We start from the raw sequence: 24,386 nt of genomic DNA, 5'->3' as shown, positions 1-24,386 counted from the left end.
TTTGTCATTATATGAGCAATTTGTCTTAAGTCTGTGGCTGTACATTTCCCAGCGCTCTGTCATTATTCTTACCTCCTATGAGCAGGTAGATCACACAGAGGGCAGTAGGAGAAGGTGCACAATTAGAAAGTTACACAGATCCGAGCAGAGCAGCCAGGTGGAGTGGAATTGTATGGTACTTATGAATGGATGTCATTACATTGACAGGTTGATAAATGAACACACCTGCATTTGGTAGCTCACTTACTTGAGCTCGGCCCCATTGGTTTGGTCAATACAAGGAATTGCAATTTATATGGACGTCAAGAATTTTTTTTTTACAAAGACAAAGTCTTTGAACAATTTTGCAACCTTTTTTATTTTTCTCTTCGTGCATTTGTACTGAAAATATAATAAACAACAAACTGTACTTGTCCGATCATGCAGTCATATAGCCTTCTGTTTGTCTTTTACTTCTTGCCTGCCTACTAAACGTATGTAAAATGGGGACTATACAAAATGAAATAGAAAATTAAATGAAAACATGGGTCCAACAAAAGGAAGAATGACTGCAATATCACACTGATCAGAATATGTTCGCTGTTGTGAAGATACACCTGCAAAGGAGCTGTGGGTCTGTCATCATGTGGTGGTCCTAGCTGTACACAGTCTTCTAGCCTGCCCAGTCTCGTTGTGCCCCGTACAGTAATCGTGCCCTCCTGGATGGGTAGTGAACCAACCAGAAACTTCCTCCTTTACTCAGAGCAGTCAGCAGAAATACTAACATCTCGCCTACTTTTTTTTCCCCCACCATGTATGACAGTATCTGCATCAAGGATAAGCAGTTGTCCCTTCTGTCTGTGCAGCAGCATAGCCGTGTTATTTCTATGTAGAAGTAACCTCCATTGAAGTAAATATGGCTGAGCTGAGATATACAGCCTGTGAACAGATGTGGCTCTGTTTTTTTACGGGGCCACATGGTGGCTCAGTGGTTAGCACTGCAACCTTGCAGCGCTGGAGTCCTGGTGTTCAAATCCCGCCAAGGGCATAAAACCATCTGCAAGGATTTTGTATGTTTTCCTCATGTTTGCATGGATTTCCATCCCATATTCCAAAGACATACTGATAGGGAAAAAAAAAAGTACATTGTGAGCCCTATGTGTGGCTCACAATCTATAAAAAAAAAAAAAGATGTGGCTCTGTTTTTGTAAGAAAGCAACCATATTATTCTCCTTTAGGCTGGGGCCCCACATTGTGAAAACACAGCGTTTTCACCGCAGTAAAAAAAACTCTGCATTTTACTACTTGCGTTTGCATTTTACGTACTTGCCGATTGGATGGGAATCTGGCTAATCCCATCCCCACATGTTTTCTTTTGTAAATTGCAGAATGTCAATTATACCTTTAGAAATGCTGGCGTTTTCAGGATAGGAATACTAGAGTCAAAGTCTGCAGAGGAGAACTCTATGGACTTTATATGAAAAAACACTGTGTTTCCCAACACAGTCTTTTCTGCTAAAGCACTGTGGGAACAGCCGCGACGTGAACGCATCGCAGTTCTTTCCGCAGCGCTTTGAACAGCAAGTCCATAGAGTTTTCCTACACAGACTTTGTTACAATTATATCTACGGGGAAGCCACCGTTATTTCTGTAGATATAATTGACATGCTGCGAATTTCAAAACAGTGACATTTTTGGAAATTGCAGCGTGTCTGCGCTGCGTTTTTTTCCGCAAAGCGGGGATGGGATTAACTTGAATCCCATCCACTTTGCAAGTACTTTAAAAAGCCGTGATTTTTCCTGTGGTGTTTCTGCCATGAGCAAATAGCGGCACTTATAGCCCATGGTGCCCCGGCCTTAGAGAGGTTTATGTAGTCAAACAGTAGCATATCTGCTGAGCTCCAGAAGTAATTCTTAAAACGTTTTTATGTTATGCTATAGCCCATGGTTTTAATGTAAGGTCCTAGGGCAATTTGTGATACCTGGTGGCAGAACCAAGAGTGAATAAGAACACTGACAATCTGCTGAAGAGTAAAGGTTGTGAATTTTTGGTTCTTAGATCTTCACTCATCATTTGCCAGACATCCAACTAAAATGAAATTACTTAGCAAAAGGCAGTTTAGTAGTTAATTCCTTTCAACATGGTCTAAAGCTAGAAAAAATATAGAATTACATATTGGTAGTCTTTACTTTCCGGTTTATTTGGTTAGATAGATAGATAGATAGATAGATAGATAGATAGATAGATAGATCTCAAACATAATAAAAATGAACTGAATTCAATTTTCAACATTTTCTTTAACCTGCTTGCTCTTTATGGAATTATCTACAAATTTAAAAATGGTTATGTTCGTGGGAATACCCCATTAAGAGACTTTATTATGTACTAGCCTCTGCCCGCAACTTTGTCTGCAGGTTGTTGGCATAGATGATCCGCCTATATCAGCAAATTGCTGCTGTCGATGGTTTACTTGCTCCGAAATTTCAGCAGCTCTCAAGGTGTCCTGCTGCTGAACTCACACCGTGTCTGTGATTGTTCTGGTATCTCAACAGCTCGCTGGTATGCCATAAAAAGAGCATGTTGTTGGTGTTGGTGATCCGCCTGCTCTGGCGTTTTGACAGCTGTCAAGCTGGCCTGCCACTGAACTTATTTCTCGCACAGTGCCTGTGATTGTTTCAACATCTCAGAAACTCGCTGAGATGTCATATAAAGAGCGTGTTGATGATCCGCCTGCTCCAGTGTTTTGGCAGCTGTCAAACTGACCTGCTGCTGAACTCGTTCCTCGCGCTGTGCCCGTGATTGTTCCGGCATCTCAGCAGCTCGCTGGAACACCATATAATGAGTGTTTTGTTGCCGTTGATGATCCCCATCAGCTCTGCTTGAGTAGAACTCTCTGGACTTCTGGCTACCTTCATAGCTCTCATTGTTTGCAATAAATTAGATTTTCTTTTTCCAAGTATGTTTAAAAATGGCAAACTGCCAATTTGGATTAAAGATGTTTGCCCATGTCAGTGTGTCAGCAGTGCCTGGAGCAGATCAAATAATATGTAAATGCATGTACTCAATCCACTGAGGGTTAGCTGAGAGTTTACACAGAGAGATAACAGCCTTGACTTTATCAGAAGCTGAGATAAGAGCAGTTTAATATAGTATGTGAAAATAAATTCATAACAGTTATGAAGCCATGTCATTAATGTCATGTTTTAATCGAGGTTACAATCTATGTGCCAAATTTCATTCAAATCCGTTCAGCGGTTTTTGTGTGATAAAGGAACAAACACACAAACATCCAAACTTTCACATTTATATTAGTAGGATGATGTTGATTTCTCCATAATTGTACTGAGCTGCTGAATAAAGTTATCATGTCATTTTCACCACACAGAGAAACCGAAACCAGTGGCAGGATATTGTTTATCCCCATTTCACCCCACAAATAATTTTTATTTATTATTCACTACATTATATAGGAAAGTCAATGTTCCATTCAAAAATTAGAACTGATTATGCAAAAAAAACAAACCCCTTATATGGCTATGTTAACGATGCATAAAACAAATTATAGGTCCAGGAAAACTGGGAGGAATAAACAGATTTAAAAAACAAAAATTGTTCCTGTTCTTAAAGTGGTTTACTGAGACTTACTCATGGTGACCTATCCTTATAATCCAGAAATTGACAGTGGTCTGACACCTGGGCCCCTTCCCATCAGCTCATTGAAAAGGCTGCAGCATTCATGTGAGTACTGTATCCTCTTTAGTACTTACCAAAAACAGTATTGCACAGTATTGCAGTTCAGCCCATTTATAGATCTTCAAATGATGACCTATCCAAAGCACAGACCATCCATCTAAAAGTACTGAAAAAGTCCTTTAGATTAAGGCCCCATCTTGCAGCTTTTGCTGCTGTTTTTTAAGCCATAGCCAAGAAGGGATGCAAATGCATGGGAAATATCTAGGAAGCACTTACAGTTCTACCTACTACTTAACCCACTCCTGGCTTTGGCTAAAAAAAAAAAATCACAGTAAAAAATGCAGCAATAAAAGCTGCATTTATGCAATGTAGGGCCTTAGCCTCAAGAAGTTTTAAAGCTCCATCCCCAAGAGCGCCCCCGAAAAGTTAATTTGGGGCAAGTCTGCATAAACCCCAACACTTTAAAAGTCCACTTTGCAGGATTGCTCCACCAATATTCAGACTATTGCTATTGATTGGGTTAATGCAATGTTAAAATGAGGCAACTGCTTATGGTTAAAGGATGTTAAATATTGTCACAAACACCTAGTTTACTTTCTAAACCATGATGGCTGAAATTGCTGATAGATAGCATTACAAGATTTAGTGTCCTGATTTTCACCACCTCTACCTCCCTATATCCTTCAATAGATGTCACTACACTGACTCACGTGCGTTCCTGAGCAATCACTGCAGTTAGTTCAACACTCAGTATATTAATTTGGCTCTTCTTTGTCAGGTGGGTTGTCCTAGGCTGGAGCAGACAGACAAGGACAGCTCATGTGAATGTAGTGCACCTAATTGTCATATTGGGTTCTGTAACTAACAGAATGACTGCTTAGGAATAGTAGGGGCTACAGAAAAAATGTCCATCTGTGGTGCTGTCCATCCATGGTGCTGAAGCTATTGAAGTCTCTGCTCTTTTTATGCTAAGAAGTCAAGGAGGCGGTCCTATCATGTGAAAGGTTCCATGTAAAGAATTCAAAGAGATGTCGCTGATAGAGGTGGTGAAAGGTCCTCTTTAAGTCTTTCCCAACATCCGCTGTATTATTATAGCAGATGTTGGGTTTTTAAATGTGACGGCGGCTCTCTGTATTGTACAGTGAAGACAAGGCGGCAATGCCCGCTATCATTGTCTTTCTGATGCCTTGGCCAAAGGTGAGCGAGATACCATTTTCTTGCATGGGCACTACCATTTGGGAAAGTTCACATTTTCCTGGAACAAGAGCCGTGGACGATAATCCATTACAGTGACGGCTGAGAATGTATGGAAGATATCCAGACTTGTCATTACATTACTTCTATTACAGGTTGTAATAGGAGCATAGGGATTGGAGCTCCTTTTGTATACTCTTGAGAAAGGAGCATTTCCCCGAAATGTGTTGTGTGTATTTCTACACGAATAAGGAATCCTTTTTTAAATTTCTGGGTGAGCGCAGTTGTCTTCGCTCTTTTTGGATGTTTTATCATCTGTCTTATGTAACCTCTCAAAGTACTTCTCGTCTTCTAGATGGTTAGGGATCCTGCTTGTAACATTGATTACCCATTTGGGTTCAATCCTTACAGTTGTGACTTTACACACCTTTATCAGGGTGAGAGTCCATCAGGACTGGCTTACTGTTTTGTGCACTCTCTTCTTGGAATCATTTTCCCACAACATACCTGTGCCACTGTTACAGAATTACGCTAGGTGCTGCTCGCCATCTTTTTCTCTTCTCTAGATTATTGAATAGCACATCAGGCACCAAAACTAACAACGTATTGCTCAAGAACAGTGGGGGATAGAGAAAATATTCCAACCGTGTCGGAATCAGTGGAGTTGTGCCAATTAAATGATATAAAAAGCTAGACATGGAGGAGGTGGTGAAGAGACGCTTTAAGAGAGTAAATGGTTTGGAATTTTCTATAGTAGGGCTGTGGTATGTGGATTTGGAATTAGCTACCTGTACAACCCATTCTCTGTTTTATAGTCAACAAAGACCAGTAGATACGATTTGTAATTTTTTAAGAGGTTGACACCTTGCATGCTGGGAACAGGTCTTGGAATTATTTCCGTAAGCGTTTCGTGGACATATTGATTTGCGGGTGATGAAATTTTTCCCCATTAGTTCTCTTAGTGGTGATTTAATATGAAATATCTTCTTGTTAACAATCATTTTACTATTAGTGTCTGAATAAAGTAGCGAAGATCTGATAGAACCATGACATATTTATCAGCTTGTACTATATAAGGATTCTGTAGAGCAGTCACAGTTTGATGATATATTGCTTCTATAACCTGCCTTAGGACCACATGAGAATTCATGTTTATGATGTATGTTACTTGGACAGTGATAAAAGTGTTAGGAGTAGAAAATTAATTCAAAAGTTATTAATAATTCAATTTGTGTGTGTCGACCCTGTAATTAGTTGGGGACTTGGCTCATGGTGACATAATGCATGTTTCATGGCTGTTTACTATGTATTGCCAGTGGTTTGACATTCCTTAGTATGTGTATTTCTAGAAATTTGGTGGGGGGAAAAAAAACCCAAACATACACAACCTAAATACTTGCGTAAAACAAATCCCATACTAAGTTATTTGCTGTCTTACTGAGCATGCTACCATTCCCAGCATTTGTTGTAAATAAAAAAAATTATTAAAATTTGCTCTGTGAGAACTGATATTACTGACTACACTCACCGGCCACTTTTGTTAGGTACACCATGCTAGTAACGGGTTGGACCCCCTTTTGCCTTCAGAACTGCCTCAATTCTTTGTGGCATAGATTCAACAAGGTGCTGGAAGCATTCCTCAGAGATTTTGGTCCATATTGACATGATGGCATCACACAGTTGCCGCAGATTTGTCGGCTGCACATCCATGATGCGAATCTCCCGTTCCACCACATCCCAAAGATGCTCTATTGGATTGAGATCTGGTGACTGTGGAGGCCATTGGAGTACAGTGAACTCATTGTCATGTTCAAGAAACCAGTCTGAGATGATTCCAGCTTTATGACATGGCGCATTATCCTGCTGAAAGTAGCCATCAGATGTTGGGTACATTGTGGTCATAAAGGGATGGACATGGTCAGCAACAATACTCAGGTAGGCTTTGGCGTTGCAACGATGCTCAATTGGTACCAAGGGGCCCAAAGAGTGCCAAGAAAATATTCCCCACACCATGACACCACCACCACCAGCCTGAACCGTTAATACAAGGCAGGATGGATCCATGCTTTCATGTTGTTGACGCCAAATTCTGACCCTACCATCCGAATGTCGCAGCAGAAATCGAGACTCATCAGACCAGGCAACGTTTTTCCAGTCTTCAATTGTCCAATTTCGATGAGCTTGTGCAAATTGTAGCCTCAGTTTCCTGTTCTTAGCTGAAAGGAGTGGCACCCGGTGTGGTCTTCTGCTGCTGTAGCCCATCTGCCTCAAAGTTCGACGTACTGTGCGTTCAGAGATGCTCTTCTGGCTACCTTGGTTGTAACGGGTGGCTATTTGAGTCACTGTTGCCTTTCTATCAGCTCGAACCAGTCTGGCCATTCTCCTCTGACCTCTGGCATCAACAACGCATTTCTGCCCACAGAACTGCCGCTCACTGGATGTTTTTTCTTTTTCGGACCATTCTCTGTAAACCCTAGAGATGGTTGTGCGTGAAAATCCCAGTAGATCAGCAGTTTCTGAAATACTCAGACCAGCCCTTCTGGCACCAACAACCATGCCACGTTCAAAGGCACTCAAATCACCTTTCTTCCCCATACTGATGCTCAGTTTGAACTGCAGGAGATTGTCTTGACCATGTCTACATGCCTAAATGCACTGAGTTGCCGCCATGTGATTGGCTGATTAGAAATTAAGTGTTAACGAGCAGTTGGACAGGTGTACCTAATAAAGTGGCCGGTGAGTGTATAGCTTCGAATAGACTTTCACTTGGTCAAAAGGTTCGCTAAGTTGCCCATATTGGCCTACAGACGAGTAGAATCTTGACACCCCTTTCCCAGAACCCAGCACCAGGTTGTGCGCTCCATTACTTGTCCAGAATTTTCAGTGTCCTTTCATAGTATTAAATCCATCAACAGCTTTGTTATTCAATTAAATTTCTTTAGTATGCCGTGTTCCAAAAGGTTTGATAATCTTTACTTGTTTCAAGCACAGACTTACTATACTAATTCAGAACATCTGAAGCGGGACACTGAGCACTGAGTTGTCTGATAAAACTAACACAATGAAAGTCGGCTTGCCAACAGTCTCTACATGGTTCCTACTGACTATCCTGGAGAACAAGTGGAGTGGGCTAAATGCTATTTTGCACTAAAAACTACATTTTAGTGGCATTTCTTGTTGGGAATTTCAGTATGAGCACTTTAGGAGTATGGTAGGAGTAGTGTATTTCATCCTAAAGAGGGCCCTGTCAACCCTCCTTATCTGTTTCAAGTTATATTGATATCTGTGCAGGATCCGCCAAAAAATGGTGGAGGAAAAAGTCCTTTGACATTATATTTTGGGTCTTCTTTCTTAAGGTTCTTTATTCTTAGGCTGGTCTTACACAACCATATTGAATGTATGGTCCGCAAGTTGCTGATGGGCAATGTTAGTTGCTGATGGGCAACATAGACTCCGCAGACGTCCGTGTCCTGCCGCACTCGCCCATAGAGTTCTATGGGCGAGTCCGCAATTCACGGCCATTACGAACATGTTCTATAAATTGCGGACCACGGTTGCGGCCTGGCCACACCATCGATAAAATATCCGGTGGTGTAAGAGGCAGCATTGAATATAATGTGTCCGCAATTGAAAACCCTCAATTGCGGACCATTTTCGGACTTACATTACGGTCATGTAAGACCAGCCTTACTAGGAGGGCATTTTAAAATAATTTTCAATAAAAGTCTGATAAGGATATTTGACAATTGGGCACCTACAATATAAATCTTCCTTGATTATTTTTTTTTTTTTTTTTTTTTAAACCATATGTAATATTTATTCTCTGAAAAGGCTACCAGTCTAAGTAACAGATATTTCTTGTCAAGCAACTACTGTGTGTAAGGGTTCAGTCATACCAACGCACTCACTTATTAAACACGGAAACAAATTCCCTGACACGTATTCCTGTAGGAAATCCTGCCGCTTGTTGCAAGATATATGGCCGGTCATGAAGAAGTATTAAAAACATATTAAAATGAGCCTAATGCTACTTTGTTACAAGCCACATTACCTGACGCGATGGTTCTGCAAGTTCAGCAATTACGGGGAAGTTAAATAGAAGCAGCTTCAGTGGCTTTAACTTTACCCGTGCCCTTGACGAGGTGCGGAATTGTCAGTATTCTCGTAAAATTTCTTGCGCGATGTTCTCTTTATTTCCTTAAGTGAACATCTGTCTAATTGTTCACCTCCATTGCTTTAGTGCTTTTCTCATGCTTTCTTTGTTTCCAGACAATAAACTTTATTTTCTTCATAAGAATTCAATCTAGGCAAGGGGATTAGGCAGCTTGTTTGCACCTTTCAGTTTCTGGAGAACGTCCAGGAGATTTTTTTTTCTCCCCTCTCTTTAGGTTTGTCAGTGACACAACATGGTGTCGGCATCGCCTCGTGCAGCTGCCTTCTGCTGCATCACATCTGTTTTGTCATGTTAGCAGACCCCATTTTTTTTATCTCGCGTGTTTTGGCATGACATAAACGCGGCGTTTTCCTGATGTTCACTTCCATTTACACAACTGACGTCGTCGTTCTGACCTGCGCAATTGGCCTCTGTGGCATCGTTTTGCTCACGAAAATGTTGCGGCCCAGCTTGGTTTGGTCACACTAAGGAAATTGCATTTGGAAAGACTTGCTGGGTTTTTATCCATTTTCTTCTCGATTTCTTTCTGCACTACGCTTTGATACTATTCCCAATGGTTTTATTCACAGTTGCCGAACATAACTATTTAACCTTGCAAAGAAAAAGAACATCTTAATTATCCTTTCACCCCTTCAGTGCCAAATGAGAGTCCTACCCCGGGGAAGTGAAGGGCTGGAAATCATTAACTGGAACTATTAAGAAGTTCTTTGCTTCATATACATAATGTAGGAATAGGCAAAGTGATTAGATTCATGCAGATGTAGCAGTGCCCATTTTATCTCTGCAGCAGGCTGAGTTTGTCATTTTGGAACAAATGTGTGCTCATAAAATGCGGTAGAGTTATCAACTGCATCATTGGTGAAAATGGCATATGTGAACCAAATTTATCATTGAGCACACATGGTATGAAATATTAGGTACAGTCAGTAAGAATAAAATTTCTCTTCCTTTCGCCAACTGCTGGCTGACATAGGTTATCTGGCACCAAGAAATGACACACATTTTGGTGCATTTTGAGGGTCGACACCATCACATTCACTACACTTTTTGAAGTCATAGACTTCCTGTATAATGTATTACATTATAAAAAATGAACACACATACGTACAGCTCATGTACTTTACACATTCAGTTTGAGTTCTTGCATTTTGCTTGGAAAATGGGTAACTATGTTGAAATACAATGTACTAGACTGAGTTGGTAACTTCTTGCATAAAATAATTTTTCTTTTAGTATCCCCCATTTAGCACTTTTGATGCCTATCTTTTGTAAAAACTGGTACAGGTTAAAATGAATAGAACATTATTCACTGGCATGTCAATAGTCTGGTCTATTATCAGCAAACAAAGGGAATGTTCTAGTATAATGCCATCTTCAAGTCAGGGTTCCTTCTTTTGTGGTTGCTTTTAACAGTAATGTCAGGAACCCTCATCTCCTATGACTATTGGCATATGGGGTGCAGAGGTAGCCTATAGATACTGGGCCCTGGAGCACATGGCAAGTGGTGGCCTGGTGACAGATTTTGCATTGGGGCTCAACTTACATTGTTGGGTTTTTTTTAACTAATGCAGGGGCATAACTAAAAAAACGTGACCACACCAAACCGTTGAGTGGCCCCTTCAGGGAAATCAGAAATTATATCTTATCATTGACCTGACCCTTCACCCTTCTAGAAAATAGAAATTGCAGATATAGATAGTTAATGTCCCCCACACAGTATAGTACTCCCTTTACTGACCCCACATATAATAATGTCCCTACATGCTGTATTCAGTCCTTTATTGGCCCCTATGCATTATAACACCATCTTTATTGGCGCCCACGCTGTATATGCCCCCTACACAGTATATTGCCCTCTTTACTGGCTTCCACACAGTATATTACCCCTTTATTTTCCCCAATGAAGTATATTACCTCCCCACATTATATTGCCGCTTTCAATGACCTTACACAGTAAGTGCCCCTTTTACTGGCGCCCACAGAGTGACAACAGCCAATATTCACTTACCTATTCCAAGTTCTGGCCATGGCTGCCACCACCTCAGTTCCATCCTATGGCTGCTTATTACTTAACATTATCAAGACTTTAGCGTCAGGAGGTGATGTTTGGTGCCCCAGATGCTGTCCAGTAATTTTGTAAGTTCTATAGCAGCTGCTACGCCACTAGTGGACTGGACCAGTGGTATACATAGAAGACAGGAGCCTCTAGAGCAAAAATCAAAATGAACATCTATTATAGTGCAGGATTTTTGTGATCATAAGGCTGAAAGGCTTGGTGGGTTTTTATTTCCACCATTCCGTCACGTTCGTCCAGCTTGGGCCAGTTTTGCACCCACCTTGTTTGCTATAGCTTGTTATGTGTTTTAGGTAACTTTCAGTCAAATAGCTTTTCCTACCAGTGTTCATTAGGGTTGAGCCAATCTTGAGATTTCAGGATTGATTTCAAAATCCAATTTCCGATCATTTTCCAGCCGATCCCGATCGTGAAATTTGCTCGATCGCCGAACGGGATCCGATCTTTTCCGATCCCGATCCAAAACCCTAGTCAATGCTTCTCTACGGGAAAAGTCACTTGAGGGTGGAGCCGATCTTGAAAAATTCTCCGACCTCGATCCCGCTGGAAAAGATCGGGTTGGAATTCCGATCGCAATTGTGAAATTTACTCAGTTGCCAATCGGATCCAATTTTTTTCCGATCTCAATCACTCAACCCTAGTGTTCGTGTTTTTGAGTGGGGAATTGAAAATAATCGGCCATCAAATACCTCTGGCAACAGTTTATCTTCTGTGAGAACAACAGAAACCCAACATTTGCAACTTTTCTCTGACATCTAGCGCATCAGTTGGTCAGTTGCATGGAAATTGTCAGGTTCCACTGGCATCTATCTAATGTGTATGACTCACTGAAAGTCATTATCCTTCTAATGATGCTTTTCACATGAGCGTACTCTGTAAGCGGCCACAAGAAAATGGCCACAGACATGCACAGTCGGCTCTGCCCGATGGCATAGCCGACTGTGCATGCCTAGGATTTTGAAGACCAGCGCTGGAAGAAAACGCGGCGCAGAGACATTCCAGAAGAAGATGAGGCGGCGCTGGAGATTTTTCAAGCAGCATTGGGGACACCTCCAGTCCTGTTTGAGCGCAGGGGAACATCCCCACTGCTGTGAGAAAAATCATTTGCATACCACAGAAAACCAGGAGTATCACTGGAACTGGAAGACTTCTAAGGGTGCATTCACACTTTGGATACGCTGACTGATTCTGAACGTTAAAACACGTTCAGAATCAGCGCGTATAAAGCAGATCCCATTCATTTCAATGGGAGCCGGCATACGAGCTGTTCCCATTGAAAAGAATGGGCTGCTTTTTTCTCTACGAGTGCTCCCATTGAAGTGAATGGGAAATGCTCACGTGTATGGCTCGTGTATGGGCCCCGTCACACAGCGTAAGCGCTCGGCTCGTATGCGTGTTTTAATGTTCAGAATCAGTGTATCCGAGGTGTGAAGGTGGTAAAAGAATAGCCTTTCTTAAGGCTATTCCTACGTGTTAATATTAAACAGTGGGATTTTAATGATAGAATCCCTTTAATCAGGACCCTTTCTCTAAGGACCCCATAGTAAACTGCACAGTCTGTGTCCATGATATAACTGAGGACTATTATATTGTGTAACTATAATAGTATAAATATTTAAAGCAATGGATAAATATATACATTTATGTGATGTTTTGGCTCATTGCTCTGCTGGTGATATCATTGCAAGTGTCTGAGTTTTATTGCCTGAATATGGATGGACTAAGGTAATGTTTAATTATAGGATATTGTTGTAATGCTTATTTATGGGATGTTTACTGGGATTTTATATTACACTGCATTTTATACTGGCTATTTTATATTTGTTCTTCTACAGCTGCTGCCTATGTCTATTAAAGGGCAAGCTGCCCGGGAACATCAGTGATCCTATACTTATTACTTTATGTCATATATGATCTTGTTTTTTTCCCGGAAAAAAAATAAATAACTGAATCTCTCACCGTGAAAAAGAGCAAAAAGAAAAAAACAATAACAAAAATGCCCAGATGTGGTTACAGTATAATAAAAATGAAGCGTTTGTCTTGAGTGCAGCTGACATTTATCAGCCTATTTGTGGGTGCGTTTCCTTTCTGTGTGTAATACAAAACATAATTTGTCACTTTGTAAATACATTCCAGCCTAAATCCCTGCCAGCATCTGTTAGTGTGTGAAGGATTAATGCATTGCACAGTTCTTGTCTACACTGTGCAGACTGCGCCTGGTCTCATGATTATGGATTTTAGACTATTGGGACTTGGGTGTCTTTTCTATAGGGCTGAATACTTTTTCAGTTCTAATGATTGATTAACACTTAGGATCATAAGATACACAAATGTAGCAGAGCTAAACCTGTTACATAATGAGACCTTGTCACCACTGCTGATATCTGTTTTATTTATTTCAAGGCAGGTATAAGAAGTCGATAAGTATTGCTAACAAAGTTCAATGTCAAGTTCTAAAAATTAATCTGCTGTATCTAAAAATAAAACACCAAAAATAGCCATGTATAAAATTCTTCTAATATATCATGATGAGGTTTTACAATTAGAGGAACAAGAAAGAAGAGAAGACAAGAAATCAGAAAGAAATCCATCATGGGGGGAAAAAAGGGGGATTTCTTTATTTTAAGATATACAGCACTTTTATTCCATGTTAAATAACAATTCCACAATATAATTTCTTCGATCACTGTGGTTTTCTTCCTCCTTTATTCTTCCTGTTATTTATGAATATGTTGACAGCTGGGCAGTACCAGTCGGGGGCGGTCCCTGCACAGTCTGGCACGTTCCAATTAGTAATGTCATTGTCAGGCTGTTTAGAGACATGCCCTTTGGTAAAGCGGGTGGTAAAACCCAGCTGACCGTTTAATGGAAGAAACAGGATAGGAATGGCACAGCAATGAATTCTAAGAGTAAGTTCATATGGGGTATTTTGGTCAGGATTTTGAGGCTGTATCCACCTCAAAATCCTGACCAAAAAGACGGCTCCCATTGAAATCTCCCATTGACATGCTCATTCTTTTTGGCGGATTTGCCTCGCGACATCTGCCTGAAGACACTCCCTCCTCCCAACTAGACCCATTCATTTGGGCCTAATCCGGATCAGAGTGCGCGACTGGATGCCGATGCACTGCATCGGCATCCAGTCACAGCTACTCGTATTTAGTCCTGAGCCTGTGAACTTACCCTTAGACTAAGTTTGCAGGCGGAATCCCTTTTCAAAATCAGCCCTGATTCTGCCTGTTCTTGTTTTCAGTGGAAGGCAGAGATCGCTGCAGTTCGCTGAAAATGCTGCTAAATGTACATAATATTATAAACATGACAATATGCGCCTATAGTCAGGTATTAGAATATCAGAGATCACAGAGAAGTTTCATGACCATACTAAAAGCATGAGGACACGCTCTGAGAACAAGTCATAATAGTTTTTAGTAGTATTTGCGTCTGGTACAGAACTATTAGGTTTGTGAAAGGAGTGCAAATATGGAAGTCTAAAATAAAATGTATTCAGCAAAGCCTTGCGCAGGGAATTGCTGTGGAAAAGACCATGGTGAAAACACATTGCGTTTTTTTCCAAAGCATTTTTTGCAGAAAGTCTACAGAGTATTCTTCTGCCGACTTTTTGCCCCTGTTATAACTATAATCCTAATATAAACGATATAGATGTTTTTGAAATTGCATTTCTGCTGCAGATTTTTTTCTGCAATGTGTAGATGGGATTAGCCAGAATCCCATCCACTTTGCAGGTAATGTAAAATTACTACATGGGGCCCCAGCCTTAATTTTTGAATTTCACATTGCTCCCAGCTATACCAGATTATTCAATCTAGGTATGGGCTTCCTTAATCCAAAAATGAGTGACCAAAAGATGGGGAGTACTGCCAAGTTCCATTATTCTTGGACAACCGATTTAACATTGACTCTATGTCAACAGATGCTAATTCATTTTCATCCGTTTTTTACCAACAGTTTTTTGTATCCATAAACTGATCAAAACATTATATGAAAAGCCCCTAAGATGTTCAAAAAGGGCATTTTTTCTATGACACAGGCTCGTCGACAAGTATCACAATATTTTACACCAAATACTGGTATTTCTTTCAGCTTTTCTTTGAGTTGCTGATCTTTCACTGCCACCATATGGAAGCACACAGAGTTCCCATAGCTCAACAATACAGAGCCAGAATATGCGGGTGTATGAGGCCTATGAAACATTTTGTGGTTTATCAAACTACCGGCCATGTTTTCTCTCTTTTTATATATATATATATATATATATATATATATATATATATATATATATATATACACTCACCGGCCACTTTATTAGGTACACCTGTCCAACTGCTCGTTAACACTTAATTTCTAATCAGCCAATCACATGGTGGCAACTCAGTGCATTTAGGCATGTAGACATGGTCAAGACAATCTCCTGCAGTTCAAACCGAGCATCAGTATGGGGAAGAAAGGCGATTTGAGTGCCTTTGAACGTGGCATGGTTGTTGGTGCCAGAAGGGCTGGTCTGAGTATTTCAGAAACTGCTGATCTACTGGGATTTTCACACACAACCATCTCTAGGGTTTACAGAGAATGGTCCGAAAAAGAAAAAAACATCCAGTGAGCGGCAGTTCTGTGGGCGGAAATGCGTTGTTGATGCCAGAGGTCAGAGGAGAATGGCCAGACTGGTTCGAGCTGATAGAAAGGCAACAGTGACTCAAATAGCCACCCGTTACAACCAAGGTAGCCAGAAGAGCATCTCTGAACGCACAGTACGTCAAACTTTGAGGCAGATGGGCTACAGCAGCAGAAGACCACACCGGGTGCCACTCCTTTCAGCTAAGAACAGGAAACTGAGGCTACAATTTGCACAAGCTCATCGAAATTGGACAATTGAAGATTGGAAAAACGTTGCCTGGTCTGATGAGTCTCGATTTCTGCTGCGACATTTGGATGGTAGGGTCAGAATTTGGCGTCAACAACATGAAAGCATGGATCCATCCTGCCTTGTATCAACGGTTCAGGCTGGTGGTGGTGGTGTCATGGTGTGGGGAATATTTTCTTGGCACTCTTTGGGCCCCTTGGTACCAATTGAGCATCGTTGCAACGCCAAAGCCTACCTGAGTATTGTTGCTGACCATGTCCATCCCTTTATGACCACAATGTACCCAACATCTGATGGCTACTTTCAGCAGGATAATGCGCCATGTCATAAAGCTGGAATCATCTCAGACTGGTTTCTTGAACATGACAATGAGTTCACTGTACTCCAATGGCCTCCACAGTCACCAGATCTCAATCCAATAGAGCATCTTTGGGATGTGGTGGAACGGGAGATTCGCATCATGGATGTGCAGCCGACAAATCTGCGGCAACTGTGTGATGCCATCATGTCAATATGGACCAAAATCTCTGAGGAATGCTTCCAGCACCTTGTTGAATCTATGCCGCGAAGAATTGAGGCAGTTCTGAAGGCAAAAGGGGGTCCAACCCGTTACTAGCATGGTGTACCTAATAAAGTGGCCGGTGAGTGTATATATTAATATAGTAAATCGCATGTTAACCCATTCTGCCAACTTTCCAGTTAAACAGGTTTATTGTTTAAGTGCTGTTATAAATATTTTTGTGTATGAAGCCTGCTATTCAAATGCATGCATATGTCTTCTCAGGCCTGGGTTATTGATTTAATAAGCGGGTGTCCGCCATCTTGTGTGCTCCAAAGCACCTTTTAAAGGCGCATATTACTTACCTGTGCTAGGAAAAATGCCAATTCGTTTTAATAAGAGGCATCGTCTGCATAGAAATCGAAGGTTGTCAAATGTAATGGCGTGTGTTGAAGTACTCTTTGTCATATAAATTTACCTGTAGTCATGTATTATTTATTTTTTTTCTATTTTATATGCCATTATAATAAGTATTATGGCAGGGAAAGCTTTTATGCACCAACTCATTGTAGCTCTCCTCATTTCTTGCAATCTTTCAGGCAAATGTATCCATGCTTTATCCGTTTTTAACGTAAATCATATTTTACATTAGAAAGAAAAATTTGCTGTGAAAATTGCTGTAACACGGCTGCTGAAACATAACTGCACATTTCTGTATTAGCACTAGATGCAAGGAGTGAAGCCATACTTCAGCTTTCCACTGCTCACTCTTTATGGGATAGTTGGTGGATAGAGCGTCATCTGCTTCGGTTAAGGTTTATCGGAAATACTGTGATGTGCAATGCTTGTTTGTATATAGCATCATTTGTGTAATCTATGAGCGATAGATAGATAGACAATTCTATTTATAAGTGAAAAGCTATATAAGTATGTATGATCTATAGATAGATACGGAGATGCAAGAGAACTCTGAAACGGGTAAAGAATTCAAAATAGAGACTGTATGAGTGAGAGTCATGAGAAAGTCCTGTGAGTAAGAGATATGAGAGTGCGCTATGAGTGATAGAAGGGAAGAGCTATGAGAGAGACAGACAGTGCTACTGATAAGGTTAGAACCATGTTTATGACTAATTGACCAATAATCCTGGGTAACTGTCGTTGTCCTAATTAATTAGGATGAGTGCCAGGCGGTAAAGAAATCACACCACTCTGTGTTGGTATTAGTTATTCTCTCAGCTAAGAAATGTGTGGGGAGTTAAGCGGCTGGCCGACGTCAAAACGGAAGTACCAGGTGCATCCATTCTTTTCTATGGAGCGTGCTGTTCGGATCGGCTGATCCGAACAGTACTCGCTCATCTCTAGAAGTGATATAACAACAATACAAGTTTTCATATTCATTCCTGATTGGTATGGTACATCTCAATCAAACAGAAAAAGTTTAAGCAGTTCCATATATAACCAGCTGCTCCCGCTCCAGCGTGGTAACCTTGAGGAAATATCTTCTGGCAGCAAGCTAAGCATTTGTTTTTCTTGCACCCATCTTGGATATAGGCGCCATATTATAATATAACATTATACCAGTTTAAAGCATAAGCAACTATATCTAGCATTCAGCTTTTAAGGATAACAATGTTTTTCATACATTACATGATTATAAATTTCACACTACAGTATGAGTGAGAGTTTTAAGAGATATATGATACAAAAAAAATACTGAGAGGCGGATAAATATGAGAGGGATAGCTATTAGAGAGAGATACAGCTATGAGATATCTTAGGGGGAGAAATATGAGAGATGACAAAAAGGAGAGAGCGCTATAAGAGACAAAATTCTGCATGCGACAAACAAACATAAGAGAGTAGATAACATAAAACAAATCCTATTAGATATATATCAATATTAGCAGTCAAGAGACACCGAGAGATAGATAGATGAGAGAGGTATATAAATGCTACCAGTTATATCATAAATGAACATTAAGTATAAATATGCAGATACAATGTGGTTATTAAATTGTATTATTTAGCTTTTCTTTTTCACTAGGATTTTTATTTGTCAGTTATTTTGCTGCCAAATCTTCAGTAATGAGATAAATGTCTCCCAGAGCCCGGGGTGGTGGATGTGTTGGCGATTACAAATAGAATGAAAGAGATATGAAATAGAAGTTAGTTATATTATAAGCTGGATATTAGATAGCCAAGGTTATGCAAGATAGTTATATGCCGTAGAGATGGCTACAGAGGTAGTAGTCAGGGCTTGGAGACTAATACAACTTTAGTTGGATATGAATCTCTGCCTGTTTTAGTTACAGTATAAAGTGAAGATTCCTTTGTTTGCAGCTGACAGTTCTTATTTGTTTGTGCTCATATAATGTGGACCTCACAGACTGTTTGGCCGGAAATGGTTAATCCATTCTTCTGTTCTGTGATGGATTGTGTTACTTGACAGAGTGAAGGATCCTTGGCACTGTCTGATTTTAATTCATAGCCTTTAATAAACTTGTTAGACACCTATGCACTGTGTTTAGCCGCTCTGCAGTGCTACAATGCTACCTCTGGCAGTGAACACTCGTCCCTCATTCACTTGAGTGATTTACACCCACTATGGGCATTTTATATTAAGCACGCGGACTCGGATATATTCCACAGCACATTAAGTGTAATGTGATATCTTCATCCAAGTTTACAGTTATTTATCATTTACTTTTCTTTTCTTTTTTTTTTGCATTGCAGCACAAAGCTAAGATAGAAGTCATGTGCCTAGATCTAACCTCCCTCCACAGTGTGCAAAACTTTGCTGAAGCCTTTAAGAGCAAAAATCTGTAAGTATATCTCAGGAAAATCACTGTTTTTTCTAAAAGGGTGTTGTTTGGTCCAAATTGGAATTAAGGTTCTGTGACACAAAGTAAGTTTGAGCAAAATTATGTTCTTGTGTCTGCTTCACTGATCAACCCAAGAATGGGGCAGCTTTGTCCCCACTAACTGAAGTAGGAGAAATCACACACTCGCCATAGGATTGTTCTCACCATCGTTCTACTCATGTAGTCAAAAAGGAATTTACAAAGCTTTCTCAGTGGTATTCAGGTATCAATGAAAGCTCAACAACTTCTTAGTATGAGAGTAATGGTACCAAGGCAACACACAGTGATTGCCCAGTTTTCGCAAGGGTTTGCACTCAGCATCGGATACAGAGATGTCAACCTTGGGGAACCGTGGTGATTCGCCATAGTATAATATATTAAATACAGTTATGTCCTAATTTATCACAATTGTTTCTAACACACACACATATGTAATTTGTCGATTTACATGCCTGTATCTAATCTTTGTAGATATGTCACATTTTAATGTCAGACGATCCCGGTGGTTATTGTTGTCTTTGTCCAGCATTATGCACTTACCATTATGCACTTGACTTTGGAGTGTTTGTACCTCTGCTAGGCACTGTATACTGCTTACAATAAATAGCCAGCTACCTCTTACGAGTTTTCCAGGAAGCTTCTTAAAATGGTGTGACCTCCCGGGCTCTCGAAAAATTAGCATATCTCCCAGTTTCCCAACTGCCCCTGACAGCATCTCCTGATTTCAACTGCATCCTCAGTTTCCTGAGGATGTATATACGATACAATGATGTTATTGTGTCTGCCACTTCAAGCCAAAGGAGGTTGGAACACAACTCAATGGGAATGGTTCACTGTTGGTAATACATTTTCATTCTATACAACTTCTGTGTGGGAACACTAAGGACAGTTATTCTATGTGTGGCATTATACTCATCTGTGGGGTCCACTAAGGGGAGAAATTAATATATATGTTATATGTATATGATATATATATATATATATATATATATATATATATATATATATATATATATATATATAAGCATTATGTGACACAGTATCTTAAATCTTGAATCACACACTTAGAATTGTCCAGCCAAGAGGAATGGCAAGAGATTTTCTGGAAAAATTTCAGTGGTGACAAAACTTATGGCCATGACTGTATGTGTGTATATGCCATTCAGTGGTTGTGTTATGAATTGCCACCCATAAACTGTTTGCTAGCATGTTGCAATATTGTATTGTATTGTGTTGGTTTCATCAGAAATTGGGAATCCTTATCTAAACTTGACAGTGTTCCACACTAAAAATAAATATACCTCGGAGGCACGTGCTCCAAAGCTGAAAAATGTAGGAGCCAAAGCAAATGTGCCCCCCCCCCCTCACTCATACACATACACAGCAGCTCCCCTACAGTATACTACTACCTGTATGCCCTTAACAAAACAATGTGCATCGCAGTGATCCCACACACAGTATAATGATTTCTCAAGTGACCTCTCACACTGTATAAGGCTGTGCTCAGAATTGCCCCACTAAATCATGCTGTCTTCAGTGCCCCCCAGTATAATGTTCTCCCCAGTGTGCACCAGTATAATGTTCTCCCTCGAGTCTGCAAAGTATTTTGTTTGCTCCAGTGTTGAACGACAAAGTATAATGCTCTCCCTAGTGCACCCCACAGTATGATGCACTCACCAGTGCCCCCCCACATTCTATATAATACTTCCCCAGTGACCCCTACATAGTAATTGTGCCAAGTAAGTAATTACATAAATAATAAAAGGAATACTTAAAGAGGACCTTTCATCTCCTGGGGCACATGCGGTGTAATACACCACTAGAAAGCCAACAGTGTGCTGAATTCAGTGCACTGACTATATACAGTCAGTCAGGAACGCCCTTCTTCACAGTAGTGTCTATAGCACTGTACTGTGAGAGGAGGCGTTCCTTACAACCCAGCCATGACACTGAGCAGTGAAGAATGCCTCCCACCCCTCCTGATAGTACTCGTCCATAGATGAGTACTGGGAGGGCATTCTTCACCATTCAGCGTCATGGCTGACTGTCAGAAACGCCTTTCTGACAGTGAACGGCTATGGTATCGGCACTGATAGCTCTTCACCGGGGGGGCACAGAATGGAACAGCCAATAGTGCGCTGAATTCGGCGCACTAACGGCTTTCTAGCGGTGTATTACACCGCATGTGCCTCAGGAGGTGAAAGGTCCTCTTTAACAATAGAGATCTCTGCCGCGCTCTTCCTCCTTGGTCTCTGGATAGAGTTGACACAACACATTTGACTGCTACATATAACACATCTCTCTGCTTTTACAGCAAGCACAACAGTCACAAATGGCACCAAGACTAAAGTGTTGGTACTATTTGCAAATTATTGGTGACATTTGGGCTGACTTATAGAGCCCTGCAAGAGTAAGAGTGGCCGCATCTGTATATATGTAAAATGCTATCCTGTATTTTCTTACAGTCGGTGTATCTTTTGTCAAAAAGCTAGGTGAAACCCAGTATTGTAGCTGTTACAACTACCACGCAATATAGACAGGCACATTATTTTACTGATCAGTCCGTAGTTTACTGGGAATTGATTTGCAAAGGCTTGAGGATAAATTTTACAAAATATGAACATTTCATGGGGTGATAAGTTAAAGGAACCATGCAGTTTCCTTATCTCTGCTGCTCATTTTCCTAAAGTGTTGCCTATGAGCCTAGTTCTGACATTCTGTGGCAGGGAGGGCGCATCTATTGTATCAATCTGCATCATTGCTTTTACAGAGTCTGGGAATCCTTGGTGGCTATTTAGATGTGAGGAATGAAGGCCGTTGTGTAAACCACCTTCTTTGTTTCTATGAAAGATTCATGTCAGATGTTCTGTTTGGTTTATGGAGAAAAAATTGTCTGTTTTCCTCTTCTCCTGTGTCCAGCACCATTCTCACATCTTGGAATGATAGTTTTTGTTTTCTTGGCTTCCTGCATCTCGTGCCCCTCGCCTCTACTTGGGAGCTTTTCACCTGACAATCCATCTGTCAATAAACACTACATTGTCTTTTGCTTTCTGGTTTAATTCTTGCTGTTTTATTTTGGAGAGAAGCCAGACCACACACGCAGTGTAAGCTCTCCAGACTGCTTCACATAGGGGAAAAAGTCTGCACTGGACAAATAGTAGCTTGTGTTACACAATAACATTATATGCAGAGTACATTACCCTACACATAAGATGAAGGTATAGATGGGGAATGTACATGGGATGCAATGTCTGCAGGTGTAATTTGTACGGTATAGCAAAGTACATGTCTGTATAATCATTGGAATACTATATATTAGATAGCTGAACACTGCATGTTGTGACTTTTTAACATGTTTAAACAGTTTTCCTTGGATATTATATGTTCTATTTATTTATGTTATTATTTTCTTATAATTATCACTGCCCAGGCAATACTTTGACTAGCTGATGCTTAAAGGGGTATTCCCATGTCCCTTGCTCACCAGTCTTCACTGCTGCAAAGACTTCTTTCTTCCTGGTTTTCAATGTCAATTGGTGGGCGGGGTTTCATATGCAAAGCCATACTGTCTGACTACCTCCAGTTTAGCTCCGTCCACCACATAGTGTGTAGCTCCGCCCACCACATAGTGTGATCCTATCGGACGACTGAAGGGCCTGTGATGTCATCAAAGGTACTATAACACTTGGATTTAGCTTGTTCTATATAGAGTCAGCTAAATCCTAGTGGGCTAAGGGACCAGGTCCTTCTATCCACTAGCTTTTAGCCTGCTCTATATAAGAAAGCTAAATCCTAGTGAGCAGAGGGACCAGGTCCTTTAGTCCACTAGGATTTTGACTGTTTTATATAAGAAAGCAGCATTAATTTCCCCCCTCCTTTATCTGAGAGCAGGAAGCTAGGTCACATGTGTGTTGTAGACACAGGAACAGGTACAGACACAGGCTTGCTCCCGTACACTTAGCCCCTCCTCCCTGAGAGCAGGCAGTTACATCACTTGACATTTAAGCAGATAATCCCACGGGCCATAAAAACACAGTGTCAACAATGAAGTGAATAAATTAAGATAATGGACAAACAAAGCAGTGTTGCTGAAGCAGTGTATTTAAGAAAGGTCTTAAATCCACATTAACAAGCAGTATAGATAGGATCCTTGTGATGGGACAACCCCTTTAATTCATATATGCGTAAAGGGGCCCATTCTTCTGGTCCATCAGAGGACAAGGAAATCTTTGGACTGCAAATATAGCTGACACTAACGACACCTGAAGGACAGCACTGACTATCCTAAAGTCTGTTACGTTTCCATCAGATGTCTGCAAGCATCAGTCAAACTGTAAGCATCAGTCAAAAAGTTGGGCTTGCAGGACTTTTTGCCTGGCAATTTTTGAGGCTATCAGATATTGATGATAAGATCGATAATTGAGAATTGAATCATAAGCATGATGTAAAATGTGTATGCAATAGATACACAGATATGAAATCGTTAATTGAGAGATGTGAGGAAGATGAAAAGATATGACAGAGATACATAGATGTGGGGATATACAATAGATACCGCATGAATGATAGACATATACAATATACAGAGGTTGAGCAATGGATAGTTGAAAGATGTCAGAGAGAGAGATGTATATAGTACATAGATATAGATAAGTAGATAGAAGTTACATACAGTACTTAGATTAGAGGGATATATGTGAAATTGACATGAGATACAGCAGATAGTGAGATAAATCAGTCTGCTGTAGATACTGAGAGAGATGGTGGATAGATACATGGATAGATCATGGTGGACTAGTGTGGCTGGAAAAACAGATCAGATGAGCTATTTCACCATATGGAGTGCTGTAGCCTTTCTTTTGGTATTTGCACTGGACAGTGAATCAGGTCACCATTGCTGGCACCCGTTATTTATGGTTTTTGCTATTCAGTCCTTCTGATTTTCATTGTATTCTCTTTGTACTTTAGATGGAATGATGGATAGTTAGATGGCTACATAAGTGGATAAATGATATGTAGAAGGATGGATACA

At 40.5% G+C, this 24,386-nt stretch overlaps 1 protein-coding gene across 1 annotated transcript in view; it reads left to right on the top strand.

Annotated features, from left to right (window-relative positions):
• The window catches only part of WWOX (WW domain containing oxidoreductase), an 813,515-nt gene that overhangs the window by 198,340 nt on the left and 590,789 nt on the right, over positions 1-24,386 (top strand). The window contains exon 6 of the mRNA XM_075281922.1: positions 19,227-19,315. Within this exon, the coding sequence (XP_075138023.1) occupies positions 19,227-19,315 (89 nt within the window). The remainder of the gene's footprint in view (positions 1-19,226; positions 19,316-24,386) is intronic.

Source organism: Leptodactylus fuscus, chromosome 7 (assembly GCF_031893055.1).
Source record: "Leptodactylus fuscus isolate aLepFus1 chromosome 7, aLepFus1.hap2, whole genome shotgun sequence".
Classification (NCBI taxonomy): Eukaryota; Metazoa; Chordata; class Amphibia; order Anura; family Leptodactylidae; genus Leptodactylus; species Leptodactylus fuscus.
Note: the sequence above shows the minus strand (reverse complement) of the source record. Positions and strands in the feature narration are given on the sequence as shown.